Genomic DNA, 15,681 nt, shown 5'->3' on the forward strand with positions numbered 1-15,681 from the left:
CATTCAATCTCCAAGCAAAATCAGGAACTTCTAATCAATTATACATTTTTTAGTAGAAATTTACATATTGAATATAAAAGACTTATGTAAACTATAGCTCGTTCATCTAGATCTATCCCTCTATCTTTTTAGTTCACTAAAAATTTAGAACGACTGAGTTTTAAAGTTCAATTTTAAAGTATCTGTTTTATAAACAGTATAAAATATCTCATGCAGTAGCAAGGGACACAAAAATTTTTTTTAAAAATATAACACATTGACTATTTCATATACTTGAACAAATTATTTTTTAACCTAGAAAAGAATGTAAGTAGCCCCCTTAATTTGTATCAGCAGTATGCATACCATTTAAAAATCTCTTGAAGTGATTTTGTTTTTCCACTTCATCAGTTTGAATATAAGAGGAACCACCATTGTTATTTTCAGAGACCCCAAGCAAGTTTCCCAACTGACTTTTCAATTTTAATTGCATTTATAAGTGTAAAAGGCTCTGAGCACTAATTTGTTTCCTCAGCAGCTTTTGAAAGGGAATGAACCTAAATGTAACTAAATGAGGTGACACTTTTGAGTTGAGATATAAGGAATTTCCAAACCAGTTCAACAAAAACTGCACTACACTTGCTTCTGATAAAAATGTGAAGGCCAATATAACTGACAGCCTATTATGAAAACTTCTTAAAAACATATTTCAAAGATGCCCATGTAACTTTTTTTTTATCATGAGGTCATTTTTATACAGAACCAAGACCTTAATTGGCAACCATAATTGCTAATATTTTAAAAAGTACTAGTTTCTTTTGGATAGAGGCTTTTTTTTAGAAATTTACATAGGCAGTATATTTCTGTATTAACAGTGGTATTTAAAAAAAAGTTAAGCTGTTCCTATTCAATAGTTTTCTTTCTTTTTTTATCGTTTACCACTTTCATCTCTGATTGTTATAACATTCTCACATACTTTGAGAACCCTCCCACTAATCCATCTGGCATGCTATCATCATTTCTATTCTTTAAGTCCTTCCTTAAGATCAATTTACTATAAGAAAACTTGGTTATTAAACCGAAAGATCAAAAGTCACTCAAATGTAGATACTTTTGTCTATCTACCACTGTCACCCTTTTAAAGTATTACTCCTGTGGCTACATTTAACCTGCCTATGGTAGTTAATGTGTTTTTTCCTAAGATGATACTCCAAATGGCACTAAAACACAGCCACAAACACCAAGACACTTAGTTCTACCACATGTCCCACTATTCTTGGCTTTTCCTCCTTGCCTTTTTTTTTTTTTTCCAAGTAATGTTTCTTTTTATTGAATGGTTTACTCAAAGTAGTAGTAGTTACAAATAAAAAAACACCCAGTAGCATGTGGGAACAAGAAACAGACTTTAAGTCACAAAGCTGTACTTCGGGCCCTCCAGTACTAACTACTCCGCCATCTTGACCAGAATCCTTCTCACCCCCATCCTCTTGAAGACTACTTTATTTATGTTTTGGTGGTAATGAGGTAAGCTACCTTTTTCTGATGGTTCACCAGCTGGTCCTGTCAAACAGCACCGTCTTTCCGTTGACTACACTCATGCTACATGGCTTCGTAGCTCACACATGCCTGAATCATATCATCTGACTGCCTTATGTGTGTTTACTCTGTCAATTAGATAAGACTTCATTTTGAATCTGATTACTCTATTTCATTTCCCAATCAAACGAATGGCTTCATATAATTTGGTGTTCCATAGGTAAAGCAAATATAATGACCAGTAGCTGGAAACAAAGCTATAATATACGTTAACACATGGGTAACAGACTGGAAAGCTCCAAGAGAGCGAGCACTTTAACTTCAAACTTGAAACAGAATTAGAAAACTGGCAGTATTGGTTTTCCAAATGGTGGGTTTCTGTACTCCTTAACATTTAAATAAGGCAAGAAAATTTAGTTATAATTTAAGTTCAAGGTTGTTAACATGCTGTGGCTGTAGAGAAATTTTAAACATATTGCCTTCAAACACGATCAACAATTTGTGCAACAATCCACACAGTACTAATTTAAAGTCTTTTTTTACGAAGGCTCCCATTTTGCCCAGCTTAAAGAATTTTCCAAGAGTGAGGTGTTTTTTTAATCGTGATCTTATCTTGGTTGCTAAGAGAACAAACACCTGAATGTTTATGTGCTGCTTACATTAAGAAGTAATCCTGAATTTCTTTAAGCAAGTGTTAATTGTAAAAATGGGAGGAGAGCTGAACTTTGCAGTACTAAGACTCAAAGGATAGAAATGTCACTTCTTTTTGAGGATCAGATTCCCATTTCTGATCAAAAGAATTGAGGAAAACCTCGGTTAAGTGGAGTGGCATCGCCACAGCCTCGAGTCTGGATCCACACTGCAGACGAGTTTTGTTAATAGACTACAAGTATTTTAAAAGAAAAAAAATTAGATCCACTTACAATTTTTAATTTCTTGGTTTCTCTTAAAACAAATTAAGATCTAGCAGCAACTGGTTAGTAGTGAAAAGCAGCTACCAGTTGAAAATAGGGCAAGTGCTCTTCAATTCAAAACATTTCTTATCATTTCCTTCATGAGTGTGTAGGTACCTGTGACCTAGCAAGCTCTGCAGCCATGTCGGTTTAGTGACACTTGTACTATACTAAGGTTGCGCAGTGATATAGGTCTGGATTGCTTCCTTGTAAATACTTGTTCCAATGATGCTTTGACACCCAATTTGACCAGGCAATTCTTCATCTGATGAACAAGCAGCAGCAGCCAAACCATGTTCAATAAGAGTTATTAGCATTATACCTTTTTCCAATCACAGACACTTAGTAGGAGGATACTCAGATTGTCTATTCTGCCATGGACTAAAGGTAGGAGATTAGACCAAAGGTGAGAAGGCAAAGATAAAAAAGTACCTACTTCCTTTCTAAACCCTACAATAGGATAGGCTTCTACCTCTTGGAAATTTTTATTGGTTGTCCTATGTGCAGTAGTGAGTACTGTGATAAAGAGTGCCCCACTACTCTCCCCCTCATGCCTTTAGGTAACTCAGGAGTCATTAAAGGGTCTGTCATGTTCAAGTACCCAACACACTGTTTAAAAGTAATAGGTAATTGTTTATCTCTGCATTGCTAGCAGATGGAATTGCTGGCAACCACACCAAGCCAAAATACAAATGGATTCAGCAACCTGTTTTTCCACATTTTGAGAATCGTTGCCTTAAAGAAAGATAAACCAACAGGTGGTCTTTAGATAGCAGATTTTAGCTTAGAGATGTTTATTCCGTTTTAAAGTTTTTGTGTGTTTTAAGAGAAGGGTTAAGCAGTTAAAGCAGCTTAATCCAATAAGCGAATTATAAAGGCAAATTTCAGTGAACAAAGAGTTCAGAAAGATGCTAAAAAGTAAATTTCAACATTAAATAACCAAGGAAGTCAGAGTAGAACTGAGTTCTTATGTTGTTAGGAGACATATAAATTACAAGTGACTTGTCAAAAAAGAAAACCTCAGTAAATTTTACTTTTGCATTTGAACAGTTGGAAAATAGGGAAATACACCTACATAACAACTGTTTATTACTGACAGGGTACAAAAATAACAATCCACACTCAATTCTACCCCCTAATGTAGCTACCTGGTTTTTAACCAGCAATGTCCAACAGAACTTTCTGTGACAAGAGACATGTTCTATATCTATGCTAATATGCTGCACTGTAGCTAGTGTGACCGAGGAACTAGTTTTAACTTTAATTTTAATGAACTTAAATTTGAATAACCACATTGTGGCTAGACTACCAAATTGGACAGAGCAGTATGTCCATAGGTTATTTATTAAGCAAAAGGGTATTTACAACGAGAACACGACGAAAGGTATCCATGGTCTTCCATGTTCTTACTGATGGTCTAATGCGAAATACTAAGCTCACAGCTGCACAGACTATAAAAAGTTAAATTTGTTTTTCTAGTACTTAAAATGTAAATCAGACCAATAATCTGACCCAAGTAACACTCATTCCATTTTTCCCTTAAATAGCTCTAATTGAATGTATTGACATTCTAAAAATTTTTGTGCATGAGGTTGTCATAACACTCCTAAAAAGCTACTCAAATGAACTATATTGAATTATCAGCTTTAAATATCCACTTATATGTAACACGCAGAGACCCTAATTTCCAGAAAAAAATCTTTCCTAAAGATAAACAAGGTTAAAGAGACACATTATTTAAACAAAAGAGAGCATGAAAACAATGCCTTCATAGTAACACCAGATGAATGGGGTACAGCACAAAGTAAACTTAAGAGTTTTGCAGGAAACGTGATAGCTATGTAAACTCTTTGTCCTTCATCTGCGGAACTGTTCTCTGCCCTGTGAAGGCTCTGCATGATTTACTTTCTTAAGAGTAAGAAAAAATGAAAAGCTGTCCTGCAGCTATTTTAAAATCCCAGTTTTGCATTTCAACTTCTTTGCATACATTTGAACCACCGTTCCTGAAATTCTAGTTGACTATTCTTTAAATAAATGCTTTATAGCAGCACCTGATATATACTAGCTAGTGAATTTCAAGACACTATAATTCAATCACTGCTATAAGTAACAGTAGAAATTAAGGCTGATGGGAAACAATCGTAACTTACCAATCATACTGCAAAATACTAAGAGAAATATTTTGACTATGTGTTATAACTGCATCTTAATGACTCTAGAGTAAAACAACTTTGATCTAAACAAGTGTAGAATTGGTGCACAATAAAAATTTTCCCTTATAGAAAGATTTTTTTTTAATGGTTAATTACATGTTATTAATTCAGTAGTAATGGAAAACATCATAACAAATGACAGGACTGCAAACTGGAACACACCTTTGACCCAAAAGTCTTCCTCTGGGAATTTAAGCTACGTGGAATCAGAATTTAATCAGACATGCAAAAAAGATGTACACATAAAAATGTTTTAGTACTGGTAAATGGGAAACTGGTTAAATAATGGTATAATGGGATGCAACCTTTAAAAAAAAATCAACATGGTAGATATGAACATGAAAAAGATGTTCTCAACATATTAAATGAAAAGGCTAGTTATTAAAAAATGTATATAGCCTGCTTTCATTTACTGAACCCAATTTACAAGTGTGCACATGCATGCACTACATACACACATACACACACACTCAGTCTCTCTACTGCAGAAATAATTTAGAACCAAAAATATTAAGAGATCACTGGTAGATGGGAGGATTATGAATCTTAATTTTTTTTTGCTTCTTGTATTTTGATTTTTCTGTAATAGGCATAGTTTGTTTTTTCAATGAATAACAAAAAATGCCTATGAAGAAATACATTTTGGTTTGGGAAAGAACATATTGTTCTTCAGTCTAAAACAAATTAGTCTTTATGTACTGTACTGTATGTTCCAATGAACTAAGTGAAACAACAAAGATGAAGATACTGAAATGGCAAAAGACACACATACTAGCTAAAATTCTGAATTTAAGACTGAGAATCTTTTTTAGGCTAACAATATATCTCACAAAGAAAAGTATTTAACCTTTAAATGATAGCAGTCCCCTCCCCCAAAATAAAAATCATAACTTCATTACAGTGTTATCTGGCAATCCTTGGAGACCAAAAGAGAGGGAGGGAAAAAGACACTGAGAACTGAACACAATTATTATTGTTAATAAGAAACAAAGAAACTGGTGAAGGGATGTGCTGAGTAGCTGCTACATGATGGAAATAATGGCAGCTAGAGCAGAAAAACCTATTGAAACCAACTTATATAAAGGTAAACTCAGAATAAAGTCAAACCTCCATGTACATAAAACATCAAATTATTGTCAGTGGAGAAGCTGTTTAATATACTAACCAATCATAGCAATCTTTTCAGTAGTTATTTCATCTTTTAAGATGAGAGCAAACCCTTTTTTACTTGAATTCAAATTAAAACTAACATTTGCATCACAAACTGTATTTAGCAAAAAGCTCCTATTATCAACATCTGTTGTGCTCCTCACAGCAGCCTTGTGAACATACAGGCAATGATATTTATCGTCACCTCTATTAAATACATGTACTCAAAAAGTTAAGCAGTTACATACTAGGAGGAAGGAGAAGTAAACAGTGTGTAGGACAGAGGGAACTAAATAAATGAGAAAGAAACGGTGGGAACTGGAGGGAGTGGGCACATATGACTGGCTTGTACTTTGGAGAGGTAATGGAAGATGAAGGTGGCCAGTTAAGCAGGTACCTGACCATGAAATGTCTTATGTGTCATGTCAGGGAGTTAATATCTTAATCTGATTAAAATAGCAAGGAATCAATGGAAAGTACTAAGACAGGGAATCAATAAATGGCATGACCAAATGTGTACTTTAAAATTCTGGTGATACTAATTGAGAACTGGGGTGTGGGGTAGTGATGGGGAAAGGGGGATAAGACTATGCAATGAATTAAAGTGGGTCTTGAGGTAATATTGGTAAGAAGGAATATGGGCCTGGACAAAGGTGAAGGAGTGGGAATGGAAAGCAGGGAATAGATTAGAGACTCAAGAGGACTCAGGGACAGACTACTTGGAGAGAAGGTGGGTGGATAGTGGGAGGGAGGGAAGTAGTGAAAGTAACAGATAGGGCTGCTGCTAGCCCATTGGCCAATATGCAAAGGCAAACTGGAAAACCATCCCTGCCAGCAGGGCACATAGGCTGAAAAGCAGAGCTTAGGTAAGATTTCAGCCCTAATTCATCACAGTACCTACACAACTCTACATGGAAAGTACTGAAGAATCTGGAACCATTCATTCACTAAGGGTGGTTTTTCAAAGTTTGGTCCTTAGCCCACCTACATTAAAAACTAGCTGGGAATCTTGCTAAAATGAAAATTCCCAGACTCGACTCTAGGCCTACAGAATCAACATCTCTGGGACATGGAGCCTGGAGTTCCATGTGAACCAAAGATGAATGAAATACAAAATGCAAGTGTATATGGAAGTAAGGAGATAAATTTAGTTTGAGAAACTTAACTTCATGAGACCTGCAGATTATCTGACTCGAGAGGTCAAGTATACAGGTCTGGCACTGAGAAGACATACTTGGGTTGGCAACATACTTGGGGAATTCCATTAGCTTACCAGAGGTATAGTTGAAGCCACTGCGATGAAAGAAATGAGCATGATATGAGGAGACAGACAAGAACAGAATTAATTAGATGAAACCCTAGCATTTTAAGGACCACTAATAGGCAATAAACCTGGAAAGAAGCCAGAAAAGTGGGCAGAAATAAGAGGCCGGAGCTATTTTATCACAGAACCCAGGAAGCTGAGTGTTTCTTAAGGAAGAGCAATGTTAAATGTCAGATCTTGAAAATGGCAAAAAGAGGAAACTATTTATTGTACTGCCTCCTAGGAGGTCACTAGTGAAAGCAAAGGAGGTTGGCAAATTATAGGGGTGCTGAAGAAAAAGCTGGGAGGAGAGACAGAGGAGACCTTGAATGAACACTGCTCTTTCAAGAACGATGGTTTCAGGGAAAAAGAGTAAAGTTTTTTCCCTTGAATTTTTGTTGTCTTTTAAATATAGGGGACACTAGCATTTCTGCCACTCTAATCATCTTTTTGGTCAATCTCCCACGTCACAGAGGAGATAACTGTAGGCAGGCAAGATGAGTCAGGATAAGGTAAAACAAAGAGGAGACATAAATAAAATTAGGAGACATAAATAAAATTAATACATCATCTGTTGGAAAAGACAGGCTAAGAAGCATGAAATTGTTCTATTTCCAGTCTCAAATGAATACAGAATTTGAGGTTTTAATTTCTTTCTCAAGATACTTACTGACTGATACTTATCAGATATATTTCATTAATACACTGGTAGATTAAAACTTTGAGTTTTCTGGAAAACTTTCCGATATAGGCATTATATTTTATCTATATTGTATTTATTCCATTACTAGCCAAAATGTTGCTTGGCACTGAATTGAAAATTGATTGTTGATATACTGAAGATAATTTAGTGAGCCAAAGTAACATGGTCAAAAATGTGAAGGATCCTCAAAAAATTTAAAGTAACAGAAATGTTTTCAGGGCAAACACTATTAAACAAAGTGTTAGTGAGGACATAGAAAGAATATAAAAACTTTATTATTGTTTTGACTAAATATTTATTTTTAATATTTAAAATTAAATTTATTGGTGTGACGTTGGTTAATAAATTACATAGGTTTCAAGTGTACAATAATACATCATCTGTATATTGCATTGTGTGTTCACTAAAATTAAAATTTCTTTCCATCACCATGTATTTGACCCCCTTTACCTTTTATCTATCTATAAAAACTTTAAAATATTTTACACTGTCCCCAATACTTAGATACTAAAGATCTTCTTTAATATTTGAAGATAGAAAAACTGAAGTATGAGTAAGCATATTTCATGTTAATTTTGAAACACTCCCAATACCATCAAACTTCTTTAACGTATGGGCTGTTTTCAAAACAGACTAGAAGTTATTGTTCATTAAATTCATTATAGATATTATTCCCCCAGTTATGAGTTTTAGATATTAAAAATGTCACTTAAATGTATCTGTATAGCATTTTTGAGGTTAGAAGGTACTTTTACTTTAAAATTTAAATTTGTCTTTTAAATTTAATCTCTATGTTATTACATAGGAAATGTTCTTTAAATTTAATCTCTATGTTATTACATAGGAAATGAACATTAAGTGCAAGTTAAAAATTAAGTAATACATGGAAAAACATTAGTGATTGAATATGTCTAAAAATTGCTAAAAATGAACTCAACTACATAACTTTAATTTTGAGATTAGATTTTGATGGGTACATACAAGTCATTATTTTGCCTTACTATTTTATAGTTGAGACAGTAATGGCAAAAAGCTGCCAGAAATAGGTACACTAGTTTAGAATTATATGTAAATAAACACATGGTTCCCTTGTTACAAACTATAAATCCAAGGCTTAATGTTCAACGGGTTTATTCCCCCATCAAGATCCTAACAGATGGTGTGCCAAATTAGATTAGAATAATTTAAATCCACTCTAACTAGAACCATAGTTGATGTTTCAAATTCTGCAATGTTACTTATCTACTTTGATTTTAAATACTTAATACATTTTTAATGTACATACTACCTTATTTGAAATTCACAATTTCCTATATAATGTGAAGATTAACATATGCTCCAATCTTTAAAGTGCTATACAATACAAAGTTATGTTGTCTTTATGTTATATTCAGTAATAAACACTGGACAATTTTCTTAAGTTTTATATGAATGTCAACAGAGGGTCAAGTTTTCTATATGTTCTAAATATTTCTGAAATGTTCGATTGATGTTACCAAGTTTAATGCTCATTATGTTCTCAACTCAGAAACTAGAAACCTCACGTCATAAACCACCTGTTTCCATCTAGGAAGTGCCCCAAGGATCAGATATTGGGGCTGATGAGTAAAACGGAGATGGTGTGCAATTCCAGGATTGGTGTGACATTTTCACTTGTGTTTGCACTGACTATCTCCCATTAGGCAGAACTCTATTCCTTATGAGTAATCAGGATACTACGCTAGCCTCCCTCACCTGGGTGGTTGGAACGACACAGCAGTGCTACAACCACTGCTTCATTACCAGCTGAAACCTGCACGATTCTGTAGCAAATGTCAGTCTAAGGCTCAACTAGATTGTCCCTGTCACGTACGTGCCCCTTATCTTCCTAGTTCCTCCTTCCTCTCTGATCATCAATTCAATCCAGAGTTCCAAAAACTATTTTTCTGACAAATTGTTGTTTGTTTAGATTATAATCTATATGGAGAATGCGTTATCCTACTCTCTTGGGTTATCAGAAATATGTATTTTTAGATATTTCATGGAATGTGTGTTAATCGAATGATGCTATGGGTAGAAATTTTTAAAAATTAAGTGTCTCTTAGGACCTAAATTTTGTTCCTTGCTTGAATATTCACATTTGTGTAATTCATCTCTAACTTTGTCTAGAAGTTACTTAATATCTCCTAAATTCTTAATTTTCTTTGGAAGCAGAAATGACTTAGACACTTGAGCTTTTTGGAACCAGGGACGTTGAGTTTGAACTAAGCTGTGGAATTCTGGATAAGCTACCCAGATTCTCCACTTACTTTCCTTAATTCATCAAATTGAGATAACATAGAACCTGTCGCTTTTTATTTCATCGTTATTTGGATTTTGTGTTTTAATCAGCCAGACTTAATTCCTAATGAATATGTCTTCCCAATCAAAATTTGTGTATGATCTAAATTTTAAATTCACCCTATACTTTATAATTAGGAAGCGTAACAAAGTTAAAAAGGGGGAAAAGTTAGGAGTAACTAAAAGGAGGCCACCATAATTAGAACAGGGATAAGAATCTGGAAACTGGCTCCTCATATATGGGTTATTAGTTAAGTCATATGTCTTTACTAGATGTTGTTAGCCTAGTTTCAATTATTTTTCTTTTAAAATATTAAAATAATTTAAACCTAGCACCAATTTAATCCACTTTCCACTTCCATTCCTCCCAACTTCTGTCCAAATAATGAGGTTTTGTTATCAGGGCCATTTAAAAAATATTCAAAATTTATTTAAAGTGACATTAAAAGGCAGGAAAGGAAAAAAAATAACAAAAAACCTTGCATCTATATTTCCAAGTACATCAAAGAAAGCTGGGCTAAAGTTCAAAAGTCGCATTAGGCTTTATATTTAAAAATGCTCTTTTCGTTCATTATGGGAAACAAGAGAAAGAGGCTAAGCCCGATTGAGTTACCTATATACACCTTCCCTATCACAAGTGGTGGCTCCCTTTACTACAGATGCTAGTGTCAGAAGCAGGACAGAGGAAGGGTTGTTGATAGACACTGAGTAGTCTTAACTTCCAAACTAAAACAACGATTTAATATTGAGATTCAAACTGCTCCCTGCCTAGAGACTATGTGAACAGCATATCAAAGACAGAGAACCAAGGAAGAATGAGATTAAAAGTAAGCATTGGGTTTGCCGCCTTACTCAAGAGAAAATACCTACAGATTTTCTCACTGGTAAGATTACCAAGAATCTGAATTTGGGTTGGCTTCTAGAAAGTTCAGCAAATCAGTGGAGACTGAAGACTTCGGTGGACTCCACAGTCTGAGATGGACCAGTAAGCATCAGTAATGCTTACTAATCAGCTCAAGATCAATTTACACTGGATACTTTGCTTGGCCAAAGGAGAACTGATCCATCTTATAAAATAAGTTTATAGAAAGGACCCAAATTATTAGAGGAAGGTAGAAATACTAATTATTTGCACAGCATTTTGGCACAAAATGAAAACAGTATGAAGTAACATATTGGAGTTCTGGCTCCTTTTCCCCCTCTAGTCTTATTTCTGATTTTGTTACATTACAGTTGTTTCATTATTGGCTTTCTATCACCTGGGCTACCTTCCTCCCAGCCACAACAGCTTAGGATGTGATAGTAATTTGGTCAGTAAATAACTTGAGATTTCAGTACAATGAACTATGATGCATATTAGTGCATTTGATCATACATGCATAAAAAAGTTTATAGTATCTTAAGGCCGAGGACAGGCCGTAAGTATTAAGAAGTTTATGACTCTGTCTCCTGATCCTAAAAGTAGACAAGTTATTTTACTGGTGGATTATAGGTACAAAAAAAATCTAGTGAACATTTGAAAAGATTTGAATCTTCAAAGTACATTTCTTAGGTCCTTTAAGTATATTACCTATGTTTTGTACATATATAAAATGTAGGTACCCATTTCTTTTTAGTTATTCTAAAGTCACAAAAAAAGTCAATTTAGAGCATGCTTAGAATATGAAATATCTCCTACAAGATTACTTTTTTATTTCTTTCTTCTTTTCTCTTCATTTGACAAATGTAGGCACACATATGACTTTTAAACAAAAGGCCATTTGATTAGACCAGTTTTGGTCTGACGTAAGCAATGATCTATAAGGTATAACATTTTTGTTTACTGCAAATGTGTGGCTTCTAAGCTAGCCTAATTCTGCACTCAAAACTAGTCTGAAAATTCCTCAAGAGAATTTTTAACTGGGCTCTTAGCTGAAAATATAGAATGTTTTAGAGCAAATTTAGCAATTAGTTAGCTAAGAAACCAGGCAACAGCAACATTACCCTTCTATAAAAAGTTATATCAAACTAGTAAAGTTAAGTGTCATTTTTAAAAGTTCCTTTTAGAGTCTAATATTTATGGACTGGCATTGTACTAAGAACTTAGTAGGGCAAAGAACAATACAAAAATATTTAAAAATGTTTACTGACATAGACAAAGAATAAACCTTGTTATTTTTAGGATGTGATTATTACTTTTTAAAATTGGTTTCTAAAAATCTGTACAACTAAAGTTTTGTGGAATTCAGGGCCCTCATTGCCCCCTTTTTTCCCATAAAATTTCTAAGATTTAAAAAATAATCTTACGATATTACAACAGCTACAATGCATTAGCTCATCAGTATAGTAAACATGAAAACATTATATTTCTAAGAACTGAGAATGGACTTCAGATAAATCTAGAAGAAAATCTAATTCTAAAATAATTTTTCTCACAAAGGTTTAATTGGTATTATAAAAAATTAACCTTGAGTGTACAAAGAATATAAAATAAGTCTAATTCAAATTGAGAACTGTCTTTAATTTAAAAGACAACTATTACTTCAATAATGTAGTACTATGTCATGCTTATATATTGAAATGCTATCAGAGATGAAGCATTCTCTATATCACTATCAGAGATGAAGCATTCTCTATATCGCTATATAGAGAATATGCATATATTCCTCAGGTACCATCTTTATAAATTGGTACCTGAGGAATATATGCATATTCTCTATATAGTGATTGAGAACCAGTTAAAAGGCATACAAAAAAAAAAAAAGCTAGAAATTATGAAAGTTTAGATTTCTGTAGAAAAATTCTATCATGGTATGAATACCATTAGTGATGATTTAGCAGGAATCACTGGCTAGGAAAAGTTGGCTGACCGAATAGCAAGGCAGTCAATTAGGATTCAGGAAAAATAGTTTTTTAATATTAGCCCTATCAACTAACTGAAATACCTATTGACAATAGATCAATGGAATTAAGGTCACATATACTAAATAAAACTAGATCGCCAGGCTTCAAAGCCTAGGACTGCCAATTATTGCTGTGCAACTTCAAAGTGCATTTCTTAGGTCTCGAAGGTTAGGTTCCATCACCTTTAAAATGGATAAAAGTAGCTATCCCAAGAGCTATTTTCAGCTGAATAAAATAATCCATGTAAGGCGCTTAGTGTAGTGCCCAGCACGGAGGTTGTCACAGTAAATGCCTAGCACTTAACAACAGCTTGTCATCACCACTACAGCAACCTTGAAGAGTCCAACTATCTGGCCCTCAGTTTTCTTCAATATAAAATACAGGTTTGAGCTGGATTATTTCTAATGCTTTTGCTCTCTAAATTAAAATTTACAATGTAAAGAATAAACAGAGCCAACTCTATTTCCAAAGAACATAAATTTATAATCTTTCACTCTAGCATGATTAAGGACACGGTAATTTAAATGCTACAGAAGAATCATATTTTTAAATCATCCTCTTGAAATTAGTTATAATTACTTATTAAAGTCAAAGTTATATATACTCTATGAAACTCACTGGAAATCCATGATCTTCCATCATGTTCAGTAACTACAATTCTTCCAAAAGTATAATGGCAAAACTGTCATAACCAATATGATCTTAAATGAAAGATGAATGTCATATAATCAACACTATATGTTTTTAGTAATCTACTTATGGTTATAATTTTGACTTTTACTATAGAATATCTAACTATATTAATTTGGTGCCTACAACAATTTCTGAAAAATAAGTCCTAATAGGAATCTCAAGGTAGATAATCCTAATTTTTCCTTTTCTTTTTTTTTTACTATAAGAACATTTCGTATCTCCTAAATATACAGAAAAAGTAAAGAGAACAAATTTTTTCAAATATATACTAACTAGAATGAAATATTGCTTTGAAACTACTCAAAATCTAAAGGTCTAACAAAATCTCTACTGATAGTATCAATTCAAAATTCAAATGAAAAGCAAACTTTTTTATTGCCCAATATTAAGATTCTTTTTAGTGTGGCTCGAATATTTTTAAAAACTAGAGTTTTAGTACGACAACATCAAGATTAAAGAAACATGTCTCATATGTTTCTTGGGGGCAAATTATTGATATTCATAGATACATCGACTGCACTAATCCAAACAAATACTTCCAATAAGTTTTTCTTTAGTATTTAAACTTTTTTCATGTGTTCTTAGAGATATTATTAAGAAATTTAAAAAGCTTTTTTAGTTTTAAAAATTAAAAATGTGTTCACTGAAAAAAGGTTATCTAAAACTTAAAAATGTTTTCTAGATAATACAATAGCATTGGGGAAAGGAGTTCTAGCTCACTTCAGTCATGTAGTATCATAGTAGGCCAAAGGAATAAAATTATATTTGTCCATCAATGTAAATGTATGGTTGTTAGTTCTTAATATTAAAATATGAAACCACATACATGCTCACACAAATGTCTGTTAATCTGACAACCTAAGCTCTCAAACCAGAAAATGTGTATCAGTCAATAGTCATTGTTATATTAGCAAAAATGGGGTTAATACTGGGGAAAAAAAAATTTAAATTCGTATCTGTGCTAACTTCAGTTTCGTTTCCACGAACACTTTTAACAGTTCTCCACACTTCACACTTGGCACCATTTCCAACCATTCAAGAAATTTTCGTTTTACCTTAAAACCAGTTCAAGGTAAAGTAGCACTGTAAAGCATGCCATAAAATAAATCTGTACTGTCCTTACCCTCAATATTTAGCTCAAAACAAACGTGGCAGAAGGAGAGTGTTTCTTTGTCTGTTCCCAGTTTACAAACACTGCAAATGTTGTCATCAGTCAAATCAATGTTTACAAACTGCTCCTCTTCGTTCATAGTGCCCCTATTAAGAAACAGAAAAGGCAAGTTACGCAATTTCAAGAACTATGGTTACTGCAATACTAGGAACTTCTAGGAAAAGAGGATTTTGTTCAGTTTATCTAATGCAATAGCCCCATCAAACAAGCATCGCCATACTTTCATACTTCAACATCATACTTTAATTGTGCAAAGACATAAGCCTAGTAAAACTTAAAGCTTTGCCATAGGTGACACTAAGTTTAAGTGATTTTTTGGTCCCATATTTCATTATGTTGAGGAGGGGATCTGAAGAAAAGCAATTTGCGGGGATTCTAGTTCCCCACTGAAACCCCCAATGCCCAGACCACGCACAGAAAGCACTTAGCAGCAAGGCCTTTTCAGCTGCCGGGGGCTGTCAACCTACTTAACGCTGTTACGCGCAGGAAAAACAACCAGTTCAGGACACTATTTCGCTAACTTCCTTGGGAACCTGAGCTGTGTCTCGCTAACTCGGCGTAGCGAGGCTTCCTACCGAAGATCCGTGGCAAGGAAACGCACGTGGAAACGCGAACACCCGGGGAGGGCGTCCCACCCGCGTCCGAAGCCCCCGCAGCGTCCAAAGTCGGGCAGCGGCTCCACCGTGCGGGTCGAGCACCGCCGGAGGCGGGGTGATCAAGCCGGGCCGGGAGGAGCCGTGGGTTCCCCACGCCCCGGGTTTCCTCCTACCCACGGAAAA

At 34.3% G+C, this 15,681-nt stretch overlaps 1 protein-coding gene across 4 annotated transcripts in view; it reads right to left on the minus strand.

Annotated features, from left to right (window-relative positions):
- Window positions 1-15,681, minus strand: part of CUNH21orf91 (chromosome unknown C21orf91 homolog) — a 27,059-nt gene that overhangs the window by 10,768 nt on the left and 610 nt on the right. For 2 of the 4 annotated variants that reach the window (XM_006908229.3, XM_006908228.3), the window contains exon 2: window positions 14,855-14,988. In XM_006908229.3, the coding sequence (XP_006908291.1) occupies window positions 14,855-14,981 (127 nt within the window). In that variant the 5' untranslated portion in view covers window positions 14,982-14,988. Of the gene's footprint in view, window positions 1-14,854; window positions 14,989-15,477; window positions 15,676-15,681 lie in introns of those variants that run through there. The other 2 variants (XM_015586536.2, XM_006908230.3) reach the window with 2 other exon arrangements.

Source organism: Pteropus alecto, unplaced genomic scaffold (genome assembly GCF_000325575.1).
Source record: "Pteropus alecto unplaced genomic scaffold, ASM32557v1 scaffold81, whole genome shotgun sequence".
Lineage (NCBI taxonomy): Eukaryota > Metazoa > Chordata > Mammalia > Chiroptera > Pteropodidae > Pteropus > Pteropus alecto.